Here is a 17,369-nt window from a genome sequence, read left to right on the forward strand (position 1 = left end):
GGCTTATATCTCTCTCTATGCCCTGTAAAATAAAACTAGTTTGGGTGGGGGGAGGAGGGGGTCACTCGACCCCAGGTTATAACAACAATGTTTTGGCCCAGCGACACTCGGCACACACCACGAGTAGTCCCCCCCTAGGGATGCCATCCCATTCCCACCCCGGGTTTATTACCCAACGAGCGAGTGACTGCGAGGGGGACGGCGCGCGTCACCACGCAGCGTCACGTGACTCGTGTTCCCAGCACGCCCGCGGTGGAGCTCCGCCCTCTCGGCGTTGAGCGCCACGCGGCGCGAGGGACGATGACGTCAGAGAGAAGCTTGGCTCCCCCTGCCCTCCCCCACCAGTGCGCTAACCACTGCACCACCGCTCCACCCCACACTACGCACATGGCTCTATACACTAAAGACAAAGATCCCCCATGTAGCCTTAACAGACTGTTGGGGAAAGTGCTGTTCGTAGCGAGTAGCAACTATGAAGGCCGGCACTGTGACACACGAGGGAGTGGGTAGGCAGCACTACGCCCAGACATACACACACAAAGACACGCACAGACACAGTAATAAAGGCACAAACATAATAACAAAGACACACAAAGACAGAGACACGCACAGACACAGTAACAAAGACACAAACACAATAACAAAGACACACAAAGACAAAGGAATACATACCAACCCACTTACTCGAAGACAAAGATCCCCCGTATAGCTTTCAAATACTGTTGAGTTAAGTGCTGTTAGTGAGTTTCACCTATGAAGGCCAGCCTGGGAGAGACCCACCTTTGTATCCCCAGGGGTAATGTTTACTCATCGCACCAGGTAGTGATTTGAGGCTGAGTCGACCTAGGGGAGACCCAATGCCGATTCATATAATCGCTATCAATGTTGTTTGTAAACCGGTCATGGGCCTCCCCTAGGTCGACTCAGCCTCAAATGAGTACCTGGGGCAGTGTGTAAACATCGCCACTGGGGAGACAAAGGCGGTCGGGCGTGGTACTGGCAACTCACCCCCTCGGGTACCGTTCGGGCCTTCATAGGTGCTCGCTAACAGCACTTGCCCCAACAGTCTGTTCAGGCTATACGGGGGATCTTTGTCTTTGTATATCTGTGTGTATCTATCTGTGTTTGTATGTGTCTGTGTGAGTGTGTGTCTGTGTGTGAGAGTGTCTGTATGTATGTATCTGTGTGTATGTATGTATCTGTGTGTATGTACGTGTGTCTGTTTGTGTGTCTGTGTGTTTGTATGCGTGTGAGTGTGTCTATCTGTGTGTGTCTGTGTAGTCTTAACAGACTGTTGGGGAAAGGGCTGTTCGTAGCAAGTAGCAGAGCGTGTGAAGGCTGTCACTCTCGCACACGAGGGGGTGGGTGGCCAGCACCAAAACAAAAATACACACAAACAGACACACACGGACACAGTAACAAAGACACACAAATACACAAAGATTCAATAACAAAGACACAAAGACACAGTAACAAAGACACACAGACAAAGGCGTACAGACCAAAAAACTAACCCAAAGAAAATTATCCCCGTGTAGCCTTAACAGACTGTAGAGGCAAGTGCTGTTTGCTAGTAGCACCTATGAAGGCCGACACTGTGGCACACGAGGGGGTCGGTGACCAGCACCACGCCCGACCCGCCTTTGTCTCCCCAGTGGCGATGTTTACACATCGCAGCAGGTACTCATTTGAGGCTCAGTCGACCTAGGGGAGAGCCTGGACCGATTCTGATAATCGTCACTGGTGTTGGTGAACCGGTCATGGGTCTCCCCTAGGTCGACTCAGCCTGAAAAAAGAGTTCCTGGTACGGTGTGTAAACGTCACCACTGGGGAGACAAAGGCGACCGGGCGTGGTGCTGGCCACCCACCCCCTAGTGTGCTGTGCCGGCCTTCATAGGGGCCGTCCATAAATGACGTCACGCAATTTTTGACCCCCCCCCCCCTTCGTCACAAAAAGTCAGACCCCCCCTCAAATATGACGTCACAAAGCTCTGCCCCCCCCCCAAAGAAAATAAAACATGCTTCAAATCGCTTTAAACGATTGTCATTGTAGTGCATATTTAATGTGGCGCTGCACTCTTATGTTGTAGGAGAAAACATTTATAAAAAAAAGTTTATTTAATTAAGTAGAACGTGTTGTCTATATTTATTTAAGTTGCGCATTTTGATGTGACGTCACATTTCTAACTCCCCCCCCCCCCCCCACGTGTGTGACGTCATTTATGGACGGCCCCATAGGTGCTCGCTGACAGCACTTGCCCCAACAGCCTGTGAAGGCTACACGGGGGATCTGTGTCTTTGTGTGCGCGAGTCTGTGCGCTGCGCCCGTTTCTCTGCGCTGCTCACACTCCGTGCTCTCAGCACGCACGACTCAGATCCAGAATCCTCACTGAGTCACCAACATCATCCACCCACAGTGCGGGGTAGAGCGGTTGACTAAACGAGTGGTGGACGGAATGCAGCAGCTCCATTGAGTCGGCGCGGTAAAACGACAGCAGACCCGCCTCCCAGTGCAGGTGACATCCGACTCTCCGGGGAGGATCCCTCACCGGCACTGAGGTCAATACACCGCCATGACGCACTGAGCAGCTGTTGTTGTCTTTATATAAAACCCAGGATGAGTCGTTCAGTCCCAGGCTGCACTCTTTACCACGCCCTTTCCGTGCGATCGTCCCGTACGCGACTCCAACCCAACAGCCCCACGCCACACCCCCCACGTCCACCTCCCAGTAGTGCTGACCCGACGAGAAGCTCTCGGAGCACAGGGCTTGTGCATAGCCATCAAAGCGGTGCGGGTGATCGGGGCGAGCCTGGGAGACAGCGGTCAGCGTCACCGTCCTGAGGTCCGAGGAAATCTGGAGGTTGTTGTTGACCGAGTTGGGGTCCACAGTCGGTGAGCGTCCGTCTGCAGTAACGATAATCACAGTAGCCGTGTAACAACAGCACCACTATAACAACAGCACTCGTGCACTAACACGCACGTACACTGCAATAGAGCAATTCATAATGAGCATTGTTATACAACGTTGTAATGCGTAGCTGTCGGTGTGATGAGATGTAACAGGCACTTTGTCAATCCACTGCTGGATGAGGGCCTCTCTACGCCGTGCGGGTCGCGGGGGATATTTGACCATACTTCACCACGCCGGTCACCGCGCGTTGGTGAAGGCAGGCGGCGCAGCTGGCGAGAGCACAGAAGTACAGTACAGCGGTGCGTTTGTCTGCCCCGCCATCTACATTTTTAAAAGTCGAGCTTCAGTTCAATATTCACTGTGTAATAGATGTAAAACATGTGATGATACCATCAAAATGTGAACTGCTCTATGTATTCTAATGCAAACATAGAGCAATTGTTAAGTTTTTTCGGTAAAGTCACGTAGGTAAAATAATAATAATAAAATAATAAGTGATACAGTAAATTTAGCTGTGACGGTCCCACGTGAAGACGGAGACTTGTGTTACCTCCGAAACGTCGTGATTTAATTGAGTTATTTTCATTTATTATTATTATTTTATTTATTTTTACCTACGTGACTTTACCGAAACAACCTAAGAGTATGAATCCTTGCAGTCACGAAAGCTTCAAATCTAGAATTAATTGTTAAATTAAATCAATAAAGTTCTAATAATAAAAAATAAAACATTCCAATAAGAAAGTAATAGGACTTTTCAAAAATCGCAGCCTTTGCAATTTGCTAATCGCATTGTCTCAAATTGCGACTTCGATTTGAAATCGATTCATCGTTCAGCCCCACTGTGCGGAAGTGTCCGTGGGAGGCAGTGGATCACAGCAGCAGCAGCAGCGTGGATATCAACACCGCCGCAGCGTCTCTGTGTGTGTACAACAAACACAAACATCTCCCGTGTGTCACCTTTCACAGACTGTAGGGGCAAGTGGTGTTGGTGAGCACCTGTGAAGGCCGACACGGCACACGAGGTGGGTGTGATAGTGTAGTGATGTACACTCGTGTGTGTGTGATAGTGTAGTGATGTACACTCTGTGTGTGATAGTATAGTGATGTCCACTCTGTGTGTGTTAGTGTAGTGATGTACACGTGTGTGTGTGATAATGTAGTGATGTACACTCGTGTGTGTGTGTGATAGTGATGTACATTCGTGTGTGTGTGTGATAGTGTAGTGATGTACACTCGTGTGTGTGTGATAGTGTAGTGATGTACATTCGTGTGTGTGTGATAGTGTAGTGATGTACACTCGTGTGTGTGTGTGATAGTGTGGTTATGTACACTGTGTGCGTGTGATAGTGTAGTGATGTACACTCGTGTGTGTGTGATAGTGTAGTGATGTACACTCGTGTGTGTGTGATAGTGTAGTGATGTACACTCGTGTGTGTGTGATAGTGTAGTGATGTACACTCGTGTGTGTGTGTGTGATAGTGTAGTGATGTACACTCGTGTGTGTGATAGTGTAGTGATGTACACTCGTGTGTGTGATAGTGTAGTGATGTACACTGTGTGTGTGATAGTGTAGTGATGTACACTGTGTGTGTGATAGTGTAGTGATGTACACTCGTGTGTGATAGTGGAGTGATGTACACTCGTGTGTGTGTGTGATAGTGTAGTGATGTACACTCGTGTGTGTGTGATAGTGTAGTGATGTACACTCGTGTGTGTGTGATAGTGTAGTGATGTACACTCGTGTGTGTGATAGTGTAGTGATGTACACTCGTGTGTGTGTAGTGATGTACACTCGTGTGTGTGTGATAGTGTAGTGATGTACACTCGTGTGTGTGTGTGATAGTGTAGTGATGTACACTCGTGTGTGTGTGATAGTGTAGTGATGTACACTCGTGTGTGTGTGATGGTGTAGTGATGTACACTCGAGTGTGTGTGTGTGATAGTGTAGTGATGTACACTCGTGTGTGTGATAGTGTAGTGATGTACACTTGTGTGTGTGTGATAGTGATGTACACTCGTTTGTGTGTGTGTGTGATAGTGTAGTGATGTACACTCGAGTGTGTGTGTGATAATGTAGTGATGTACAATCGTCTGTGTGTGTGATAGTGTGGTTATGTACACTCGTGTGTGTGTGTGTGATAGTGTAGTGATGTACACTCGTGTGTGTGTGTGTGATAGTGTAGTGATGTACACTCGTGTGTGTGTGTGATAGTGTAGTGATGTACACTCGTGTGTGTGTGTGTGATAGTGTAGTGATGTACACTCGTGTGTGTGTGTGTGATAGTGTAGTGATGTACACTCGTGTGTGTGTGTGTGTGATAGTGTAGTGATGTACACTCGTGTGTGTGATAGTGTCGTGATGGACACTCGTGTGTGTGTGTGTGTGATAGTGTAGTGATGTAGATTTGAAGCTTTCGTGACTGCAAGGAATCATATTTTTAGGTTTTTTCGGTAAAGTCACGTAGGTAAAACATCAAAATTAATGAAAATGAAATAAAATAAAACAAAAATCACGACGTTTCGGAGGCAACACCAGTCTCCGTCATCAGGTGGGACCGTCACAGCCAGATTAGCTGCATCAAGTGAGGCAATGATTCAAGATGTAATCCCTTATAAGCAAGTTGAAGGGGGGAGGATACTCTGACCGTACTATCCGCCAAGCTGTCTCTCCCACCACACAGAAACAGCCACATGAAACTCCGACCAAAACCATCACGTTACCATACATAGCAGGCGTGACCAAAAAGATCTCCAAAATTCTAAACAAACATAAGATCCAAGTCCGATTCAGTACAGTGCATCAAATCCGTGATCTGATTCCATCTGTGAAGGATGTCGTTCCTGACTTACAGTATCCTGGAGTCTACAAATTGAGTTGCATTTGTGGTGATTGCTACATTGGAGAAACGAAACGTCATGTTTCTGATCGTGTCCGCGAGCACAAGTCAGATCTGAAACACGGCAGAACTGATTCTTCTGCCGTTGCCGATCATTGCTACAACTCGGTGGGCTCTCATGAAATTGTCTTTTCCGAGACCAAGGTTCTCTGCAAACCTCCCGGATACCATCAAAGGTTTGTACACGAAGCCATACAAATATACAAACACAGACATAATTTCAACCGTGATGATGGGTACAAACTAAGTAATCATTGGAAAGATGTTATCAACCACGCAAAAAAGACTTAATTACACTTTATTGGACCTTCTTATCTGACAGGCACTATTTTATTTTACTTTACCGAGTGTTAACATCCCCAGTTATTTTTAACAGTACTCTCTTCATTGTTCAGCCAGCATTGGTATAAACATGGGCATTTTCGTTCCTTTGTTCTATCATGTGTATCAGACCTCCCCTCCCCCTCTCTGTCCATTGTGTTGGCGTGTGCAGCAACCGCGTCCAAGCCGTCGCCAACTTTTTGTTGGCTCCCTCCCCCTCCCGCCCCCCTCCCTCCCGATACGTTCCATTCATTGGCTACCACATTCTGATGAACTCCCCCCCCCTCTCCTCCCCCCTTCAACTTGCTTATAAGGGATTACATCTTGAATCATTGCCTCACTTGATGCAGCTAATCTGGCTGTGACGGTCCCACCTGATGATGGAGACTTGTGTTGCCTCCGAAACGTCGTGATTTTTGTTTTATTTTATTTTATTTTCATTAATTTTGATGTTTTACCTATGTGACTTTACCGAAAAAACCTAAAAATATGTAGTGATGTACACTCGTGTGTGTGTGTGATAGTGTAGTGATGTACACTCGTGTGTGTGATAGTGTAGTGATGTACAGTCGTGTGTGTGATAGTGTAGTGATGTACACTCGTGTGTGTGTGATAGTGTAGTGATGTACACTCGTGTGTGTGTGATAGTGTAGTGATGTACACTCGTGTGTGTGATAGTGTCGTGATGGACACTCGTGTGTGTGTGTGTGAGATAGTGTAGTGATGTATACTGTGTGTGTGTGATAGTGTAGTGATGTACACTCGTGTGTGTGTGTGTGATAGTGTAGTGATGTACACTCGTGTGTGTGTGTGATAGTGTAGTGATGTACACTGGTGTGTGTGTGATAGTGTAGTGATGTACACTGTGTGTGTGTGAGATAGTGTAGTGATGTACAGTCGTGTGTGTGTGTAATAGTGTAGTGATGTACACTCGTGTGTGTGTGATAGTGTAGTGATGTACACTCGTGTGTGTGTGTGTGTGATAGTGTAGTGATGTACACTCGTGTGTGTGTGTGATAGTGTAGTGATGTACACTCGTGTGTGTGATAGTGTCGTGATGTACACTCGTGTGTGTGTGTGTGATAGTGTAGTGATGTACACTCGTGTGTGTGATAGTGTCGGGATGTACACTCGTGTGTGTGTGTGATAGTGTAGTGATGTACACTCGTGTGTGTGTGTGTGTGTGATAGTGTAGTGATGTACACTCGTGTGTGTGATAGTGTAGTGATGTACACTCGTGTGTGTGTGTGATAGTGTTGTGATGTACACTCGTGTGTGTGTGTGATAGTGTAGTGATGTACACGTGTGTGTGTGTGTGTGATAGTGTAGTGATGTACATTCGTGTGTGTGTGTGTGTGTGATAGTGTAGTGATGTACACTCGTGTGTGTGTGTGTGTGTGATAGTGTAGTGATGTACACTCGTGTGTGTGTGTGTGTGTGTGATAGTGTAGTGATGTACACTCGTGTGTGTGTGTGTGTGTGTGATAGTGTAGTGATGTACACTGTGTGTGTGTGTTAGTGTAGTGATGTACACTCGTGTGTGTGTGTGTGTGATAGTGTAGTAATGTACACTCGTGTGTGTGTGTTAGTGCAGTGATGTACACTCGTGTGTGTGTGTGTGATGGTGTAGTGATGTACACTCGTGTGTGTGTGTGTGTGATAGTGTAGTAATGTACACTCGTGTGTGTGTGTTAGTGCAGTGATGTACACTCGTGTGTGTGTGTGTGATAGTGTAGTGATGTACACGTGTGTGTGTGTGTGATAGTGTAGTGATGTACATTCGTGTGTGTGTGTGTGTGTGATGGTGTAGTGATGTACACTCGTGTGTGTGTGTGTGTGATAGTGTAGTGATGTACACTCGTGTGTGTGTGTGATAGTGTAGTGATGTACACTCGTGTGTGTGTGTTAGTGTAGTGATGTACACTCGTGTGTGTGTGTGATAGTGTAGTGATGTACACTCGTGTGTGTGTGATCGTGTAGTGATGTACACTCGTGTGTGTGTGTGTGATAGTGTAGTGATGTACACTATGTGTGTGTGTGATAGTGTAGTGATGTACACTCGTGTGTGTGTGTGTGATAGTGTAGTGATGTACACTCGTGTGTGTGTGTGTGATCGTGTAGTGATGTACACTCGTGTGTGTGTGTGATCGTGTAGTGATGTACACTCGTGTGTGTGTGTGTGATAGTGTATTAATGTACACTTGTGTGTGTGATAGTGTAGTGATGTACACTCGTGTGTGTGTGTAATGGTGTAGGATGTACACTCGTGTGTGTGATTGTGTAGTGATGTACACTCGTGTGTGCATTTATTTTAATTTATGTATGCATTTTAGTAATGTGTTAAATCTAATTTTATACAACCCCATTAATGTATATCATGCCATATTAAATATAATTTCTTATACTCTGGAACGGATTATTTCCTTTTCCTTTATTTCTTATAGGAAAAATTCGTTTGGTATACGTCATTTTCGGTATAAGTCCTAGCTTCTGGAACGAATTAACGACACATACCGAGGTACCACTATAAACTGAAACTGGTGGGCTTAAGGGTCCTGTATTTATACTACTTTTTTATTACTGGAAAGTTCTTGAATGTTCTAGAAGTTACTACAAGTTTCTACTCAGCACTGAATCTATCTGGAATTCCCATTGAAAATGTGTAAATTTCAAAATATCACTGTCCTGGTCACAAAAGCAAAGTTTGTGGGGAATAATAGCCAGTTTGTGGGGAATAATAGCCATTTTGTGTACTTTTGAGGCATAAGCAATTATAAAATAACACTTACTACCCATGGACAATTTTTATTTATTACACAGTGTAATGAATCTTAATAATATCAGCCACAGCCTGTATGTGTCAAAGGCTCAGTGCCGTTGATGCTGAGAGCTTCAGACTTTAACACGGAACCCTAAGAATCCTAACTGTGTCTGAGTCTGTGTCACGCTGCCTCAAGCACTAATAATGAATCCTAAGAATTCTAGATTTGAAGCTTTCGTGACTGCAAGCAATCATATTCTTAGGTTTTTTTGGTAAAGTCACGTAGGTAAAACATCAAAATTAATGAAAAAAAAATCTTACGCATCACTACAGTGATGTAGTCTAGGTAAAACATCAAAATTAATGAAAAAAAAAATCTTTTTTATTTTATTTTCATTAATTTTGATGTTTTACCTACGTGACTTTACCGAAAAAACCTAAGAATATGAATCCTAAGAATATCAGCCATAGTGTCTCTGTGTAAAACACTCACACGCAGAATAGCAATAGCATCCTCACTCAATTATACACACGTGTAGGGTTAATAGAGCTCATGTAATACTACTTTACACTCGTGTGTGTGCTGTATGTGAGCGTAGAGGTATTGCAATACATGGGCAATATAAATGTATCTGTTTGCACAGTGATACACGCGGTCAGCCACAGCGATAGCCCAGTCTGGCTCTGTGAGCCTCGGGTATTTACATAGAACCCCAATAATCCTTAAGATGCCTTAGTAGGGATATAGCAGCCTCAAGCATTATTAATGAATAATGAGAATCCTTAGGCTGCCTTAGTCTGGATATGAGCCTACATCATTAACAATGAATCTTACGCATCACTACAGTGATGTAGTCTGGCTCGAGTCTGATGATGACATCCATTACAGAGAAGACTTATACTCGTAGTTTCATCTGCTACAATGGTTACTTTGGCCAACAGCATCCTTACTGGATAATACACGCGTGTAATATCAATGGAGCGTATGTAATAGTGAAATACACTCGTGTGTGTGCTATATATTATTATCTAATTAATACATTACAGTCGTAATGTTGATGTTTGCACGTGCCGTGTATTAATAGACAAGGTTGACCAAGATTATGCCTTAATCTCGCTCTGTGAGCCTCAGCCATTAACTGGGGAACCTAAGAATACTTAAAATGCCTTAGTTTCACTCTCTGAGCATCAAGCTGTTGACATGAAGCCTAAAAATCTTCAACGTGTCTTAGTCTGGATGTATGATCCTTGGGCATTACCAATCAACCCTAAGTTTATATAATCCATAAGAGGTTTTTTTGGGGTTAGATCGCGTAAATATATAAATGTGTCGTTAAACCTGCCACTACCCGACACAGACAACTAGTAAGGGTTGTCACGTAAACAGAACATGCCAATTCGTCACTAGTACAGCACTCCGGTGTGTTGGAGAGCCAAGCCACAACATTATTTAAATTTATATTGATGTAGTTATAAAAGCCATTTCACCATATGAATTCTGCAGGCCGCCTTTGTGTCCGCAGTGCTGATGCTTACAGTACGTACCCGGTACTCGTTTAAGCCAAGGGTTCATCGGGGAGAGGCTCAGAATTGGTTCTGAATCCACTCACCATTGATGATAGCCATGGCCGTGAGTCACGTGTAGGTGGCCATGTTTGTAGCTCAGTGCACAGAGCATCCCATCATCATTGCACATCCGTACTCACTCTCGCTCATCTACACATACGCATACAAACAGACACAATTACAAGACCCCCCGTATAGCCCAAACAGGCTGTGGGGCAAGAATTGTTAGCGAGTGACACTTCAAGGCCGGTATGGAACATGAGGGGGTGGGTGGCCAGCACCACGTCAGGCCGCCTTTGTCTCCCAAGTGGCAGTTTTTACACACTACACCAGGTAGTCATTTGATGCTGAGTCGACCTAGGGGAGGCTCATGACCGGTTCAGAAAATTGTCACTGGTGTTGGCTGTGAACGGGAATCGAATTTGTGTTGCCAGGTTCATATTGTAGCACGTTAACCACTATGCCACCGCTCCGCAACATACACACAAGACACAATTACACGCACAATAACACACACACACAGGTGGTAAGAGTCCGTGGAACTCACACATGAATGCCAGCAGGTTGACCACAGCTCCCTGCAGGGCGCTGATCGTGGCGATGTCTTTTTTGCTGGGACATGAGGGTGGATCTCCCTTCTGAGCGTCTCTCCTGTGAGACAAAAACCAGCAGTGAGACACACAGCATCATTACGCACAGCATAATCACACACAGCATCAGCATACACAGTATCATACTACACATCATCACACACAACATCATCACCCACCATCATCACACATGGCATTATCACACACGGCATCACAAACGGCAACATTGCGCATAGCATCACAGCACACATCACACAACCCTCGTCTTACACAGCATCATGCCACACATCATCACACAACATAACACAGCATCATCACACATCATCATCATCACACATAATCATCATTACTCAGCCCATGTTCCACACAAGGCGTCACCCCGTGTGTTAATCTGTGCAAGTTCATAGTCCATACCGGTTTGTCTCTTTCAGGTGAACCTGCAGGAGTCAGACACAGGGGGCACGAGTCAGTTCACCTCCAGCCACGTTAACCACACGGTGATTGGTAGACGCGATGAGGCTGCACTCAGACATTCGCGTGGCCTAGTGTTGTTGGCTGTAATCAAGACAAAGCCATGGATGCATTAGGACTCAATGATTCTCATCAGTAAGGTGTGGCCTCTAAAACTGTTGCCACTCGGTACCCGATGTCATGGCAAGAGGCGTCCGTGGCACTTGACATCGAGTTGCAGTGATTGTGAACCAACATTCAAAATAATGATCCACTGCGAGCGTGAATTACAAACAGAGCGTGGTGTTAGCAGGGTGAACATTTGTTGAGGCAAGCAATCTCGGGATTTGTTTCAAATTTCAAAGACTCATCAGCAGTCAGTGCTGAAATATAACTGCTTCTGGCTTTCCTGATGTTAAAAGCCCTTCCGTGTTCAGCATTACTAATGGTTGGTAAACATTTGGTCAAAAGAAATGTAAATGTAGTGTCAAGTGGCCTCAATCTGATGTACATTACAGGATGATGCGGTTACAATTTGGAATGCCAATGTCTGCATATATTACCAACCAATTAACTCGAGGAATTTGTGTGTTAATAGTTTTTTTTTTTAATTCAGCGCTAGTTTATATTTTTATTACAATATACAAATCCAAGTTGGTGAACTTGACTCTACATTTACTTTCAGAACCCATGGGCTATATGTTGTCTTGACAATGGAAGTGGCGTTATCTTGTGTTTTGTGTTGCAACGCATCTGCCAAGTTTATAAACGTAATGAACACGTGAACTGGGGCACTCGCCCTGGCTCCGTGAGTGCTCTACCTGCAAGAACGTGAGTGAGTCCCTCTCCTCCTGCAGAGCGCGCAGGCGCGTGGCTGCTGCCTGCAGCTCGCTGATCTCACGCTCGTAATGAGCGATGTTCTCCTCGATCCGGGACAGCAGCTCGCGCCCCTTCACGTCCACACGATCCAGAGCTGCCCTCTCGTCCTCATCCAGCATCACCCTCATGCGGGTGAACTCGCCTGAGATGTGAGCCTTGGTCTGGACCATGGAATCCTGCAAGGGGCATGCGATGGAATCTGTAAATTCATATTCCATGCTGTTAATACAAAAGCTACATTGTTTTCCACTTACTCCAAACCTATTTTACCCTGCCTTCACGTTATGTCTTTGGACTCACATCCCATTGAACAGGTCGATAACTTTAGGTATCTAGGTGCTATCTTGCCCTTCAAATTGATCATATCGTTTAATAAACAAAATCTTCTATATAAATAAACAAATTGTATCACCTCGGCTCCAACTTGATATAGTCCAAGCCAACATTCTCCCCATCTTTGACTCCTGTTAAATCATCGACCGCCTAGCCTCTTGTTCCATTATACCACCTGGCTGCCCACTTTGACCTTGATGCCTCCATATCAACACATTATTGCAACCTCTGCATCACCTCCAATTTATCCCCCCCTGGATATGTTTAGAGACCACCACTGGACTATCTTCATCCTAAGATTCCTTTTAAACAAATCCGCCAAGTATTTAAGAACCTCCTAACTCCAAATTCCCAGTCGCAACCTCAATAAGTACCTCCCTGTTCTCTCTAAAATTACCAGAAATTAAAACTAGGTTTTTGCGACGCGTCCTTCCACGCTGCTGTTGCTACCCCACGTTACTGGAGTGTACTTGCCTCTCAGCCTAGGCTGGGCTCCCTCCCCAGCCTCCACCACGATTAGAGAGCTGCGTGATGAGTGAGATATGAGCCAGTGCTTGACTCTACCTTCACCAACCTGCACTGACCCGCATAACTAAATATGGCCAACTAGCCTCAATGATCAACGCGATGTTGCGGAACCTTCGTCCAGAAGTGTATTGGTGAGGATCTGTAAATTATTTACACAAACAGATAAGCACACGACTCGCCTTCTTCATAGATTTATCTCTGCACATCACCAATAAAAGTATTTTGTACACAATCTATTGGCCCCACGGCCTTTTTGGACAGCATTATTTTATCAGTACCGGCAGACCTCGCTAAATGCTCAATATGCTTCCTGAAGAAGTGAGCGCTTATCAAATCAGCGCTAAAAAGGGTCATTATGCCATTGTATATATGGGGCTGCATTCCCATCAGCGTCATTTCTTTCGGATGACCAATATATGAGGGCTTAATTGGGGTATCGGTAAAAGCACCAATAATGCAGATGGTAAACATTATTTCGTGAATAAAAATAATAATTAATTATAAAAACCTAATTAAGTATGACATACTGTGCATAATACTGTACTCATGCTACCATGGCAGCAGTGGGAGATGAGGTTGGAGGAGCTGCTACACTCCCAGTGCGCGGTCATTCTCAGAGAACAGCTCCAAGACATCCGTGATCTTAGCGAAGTCCTCAGTCTATATTTCTGTCGTGAGGTTTCTTTTAGATGGAGCCTGGAACTCTATCCTGGTCGAGTGAGTTCTCACCTCGCTAACATTTAAAAAAACAAAATCGATTGATCATCAAATCACGGGGGGTGAGGTCTGGTTGGCTCCGCGTGCGTCGCTCTCATTGGCTGAGCGAATGCTGCGTGTTCCCACTCGTAAGTGCTTTATATGATCCTAGCTGTACCCAGTGAAACATTCACTGATCTAGCAGATCTTAAATGAAACATTCACGCAATTTTTACTAATTTTTTTCAACAAAGATTTATCTCAAGACACAATTGTCAATTTCTGGGTTATTTTCCGCACTATATGAAGTGACTCACACGGTATGACTCTTGATCGAGCAAGATATAATTGTCCTTGACTAAAAACAGACTTATGTAAGTAAAGGCATTTTTTGTCAAACGTTTGACCTTGTGACTTATTGATTGTCATTGAAAAAGCCAATCGTATGGGGAATTGTTAGAATTTGAAACTGAATGGTAAATTTGTGTCTAATGGAATGAGTGGGATTCTTGGAATAAGTACTCTGTCGGAGGTTGCTCCACCGATCATTTTTGCTTAGATTATGTGTATTTGTATTTGAGTAAGAGTAAGTCCTATACCATTATGTAGTCCTCACAATTCCATTATTTTTCTAAGTAGCATGATAACGGCTCCTACTTTCAGTTTCAGTTCATGAGGAGGCATTCCGGTTGGTGTAAGACTTTAATAATTCTTCTGGGAATGCAAGTTGATCAGCAGTATCATCACTCACAAAAGTATCCATGCTCTTGAAAACCACTTCAGATCCATTGTTGAGATCGAGAGTCTCCGTTTGTAACACTGTATTGCGCTTCATTGAAGCTGTTCAGGAGTAATCGTAGAAAAGTAAATGTCACCGTGTAGTTGTGGAAATGTATCTTGATTTTCTGGATAGCAGATTTTCTGGATAGCCGGCAAAATCCCATCACCACCTCCACGCGGTGCCGGCTGGATTCCAACCAACGGTGAGGGTCTTTGGCGTCAGATGGAGCGACCCACCGGCCAAAGTATTTCTGTGTCGCATCTATGGCAACGTCAAATCAACTTGGAACAAGCTAGGGCACCCCTCAGGGGAAACGCGCGCCGTCCTCGCCCAAACGACGCGAGAAGTGGACGAGGGCTACCTGCTCATGGATGGGGCAGGCTAAAGAAGTTAGTCCGACTACGGCTGGGAACACTCAACATCGGAACATTGACAGGGAGAAGTCGAGAATTGTCAGCTGCCCTAAAGGCCCGTCGTATCGACATCGTATGCATCCAAGAAACGAAGTGGAGTGGAACAAAGGCCAGGGAGATTGGAGAAGGATACAAACTGTTCTACAACGGTGAAAGAAACACCAAGAACGGCGTTGGAATCGCAGTCAGCCAAAATCTACGAGACAACGTCGTGGCCGTCCACCGTGTTTCCGACCGCCTCATGTCCATCGAAATCGACTCAAACGACCTACGCCTCCGGGTGGTATCTTGTTATGCGCCGCAGCCCGGCTGCCCAGCAGATACCAAGGAGGAATTTTGGGAACAATTTGATGGACACATGCAATCGATAAATGGAGAAGAGCAGTTAGTAATTGGTGGAGACCTAAATGGACACGTTGGAAGCGCCCGGGATGGATACCCTCGAAACCATGGTGGCCAAGGATATGGTACCCGGAACGATGAGGGAAACCGAGCCCTGGACTTTGCGGAAGCCCATGATCTTGTCCTCGCCAACACCTTCTTCAAGAAGAGACCGTCCCATCTCATTACGTACGCCAGTGGTGGGAGATCAACTCAAATTGATTACTGGCTTGTCAAGCGGGATAAGCTGAAAACGGTGACAAACACTAAAGTCATACCATCGGACAACATCGCCCCACAACATCGCATCCTGGTCATGGACATAAAAATGGACATTGGCCAGCGACATCGCCCACCAACAACTGGACAGCAGCGAATTAAGTGGTGGCGGATGAAGGAATGCAAGGATCAGCTGAGAGTCGCCTTTAATCAGATTGACGTGAACACCAACCGACCAGCGAATGTGATTTGGGAAGATCTCGCCGGCCAACTGTGCACAGCAGCAACGGAAGCACTGGGGCTAACTAAGCCGGGAAAACACTTCATTGACAAGCAAATATGGTGGTGGAATGAAGAAGTTTAGCTAGCAGTGAAAGAGAAGAAGCTAGCTTTCAAGAAGTGGCGCCAAACGCTCGCAGATCTGGATTACCAACAATACAGAAACTGCAAATCGGCAGCGAAGCGAGTAGTTGCAGTGGTGAAATTAGCTCAATACGACCAACTGAATGTCGAACTGGACACTCCAGAAGGTGCCAATAAGATCTATCGACTGGCAGAGGCGCGCCATCGTTCGACTCAGGATATTGGTCAGGTCAAATGCATAAAGGATGAGAATCACAGCGCTCTCAGAGACCCGCCCGCCATCCTTCAACGCTGGAGCGACTACTTCTCTGGAATCTGCAACCAGGAATTTCCCCACCCACCTATTATTAGCGCTGAACACGTCCTCGGTCCGGTTTCAACTATCACCATCACCGAAGTGGAACAAGCTATCAATAGAATGAAGAATGGGAAAGTGACTGGCCCGGACGATATCCCTGCTGAGGCCTGGAAGATCCTTGGCAGGCAGGGTGCTGCCCTCCTTACCCAGCTCTTCAGCACCATCACGAGCACCAGTGAGGTCCCAGAAGCCTGGTCGACCAGCACGACGGTTCCAATTTGGAAGGGTAAAGGGGACGTGGCAGAATGCTCAAATTACAGGCCAATCAGGCTCCTGTGTCATGCGAAGAAGATCTTTGAGCGAGTTTTGGACACGAGGATTAGAAACAGCATCACCCTATCACCCAACCAATGCGGCTTCGTCAAAGGATGTGGCACTATGGACACCATATTCGCGGCGAGGCTCCTGCTGGAGAGGCACAGAGAGAAGAACAAAGCTGTGCACGTGTCGTTCCTCGACCTTGAAAAGGCATTTGACAGGGTCCCCCACGACCTCATCTGGCACTCGCTTCGATCCCATGGAGTCCCTGAAACCTACGTGCATTGGGTGCAACTCCTATACAAGAACGTCACCAGTGCAGTCAGGTGTGCAGTGGGCATATCACCGCCATTTCCCATCAGCGTTGGAGTTCACCAAGGTTCGGCCCTGTCACTACTCCTGTTTATCCTGTGCATGGACACGATCACTGCCGACCTGCACACACCCATCCAATGGTCAATTCTCTATGCGGATGACGTCCTCCTCTCAGATGAAGAGAGAGGAGAAGTGGAAAGACAAACGCGCCTGTGGAAGGAACGTTTGGACGAAAACGGGATGAGGTTCAACATCAAAAAGATGGAGTATATGGAGTGTGGCCCCCAAACCGACGGCACCATCAGTATTGACGGAGAAGATCTGAAAAAAGTGACGGACTTTAAG

General features: G+C 45.8%; 1 protein-coding gene across 1 annotated transcript in view; it reads right to left on the reverse strand.

The window, feature by feature from the left end:
• Positions 1-2,286: 2,286 nt before the first annotated feature.
• The window catches only part of LOC144947552 (E3 ubiquitin-protein ligase TRIM11-like), a 32,669-nt gene continuing 17,586 nt past the window's right edge, over positions 2,287-17,369 (reverse strand). Inside the window, exons 3-6 of the mRNA XM_078876774.1 lie at positions 12,322-12,555; positions 11,465-11,487; positions 11,008-11,111; positions 2,287-2,905 (exon numbers count right to left, since the gene is read on the reverse strand). Coding sequence (XP_078732900.1) covers positions 2,358-2,905; positions 11,008-11,111; positions 11,465-11,487; positions 12,322-12,555 — 909 coding nt within the window. The 3' untranslated portion in view covers positions 2,287-2,357. The remainder of the gene's footprint in view (positions 2,906-11,007; positions 11,112-11,464; positions 11,488-12,321; positions 12,556-17,369) is intronic.

This window comes from Lampetra fluviatilis, chromosome 45, assembly GCF_964198595.1.
Source record: "Lampetra fluviatilis chromosome 45, kcLamFluv1.1, whole genome shotgun sequence".
Taxonomy (NCBI): domain Eukaryota; kingdom Metazoa; phylum Chordata; class Hyperoartia; order Petromyzontiformes; family Petromyzontidae; genus Lampetra; species Lampetra fluviatilis.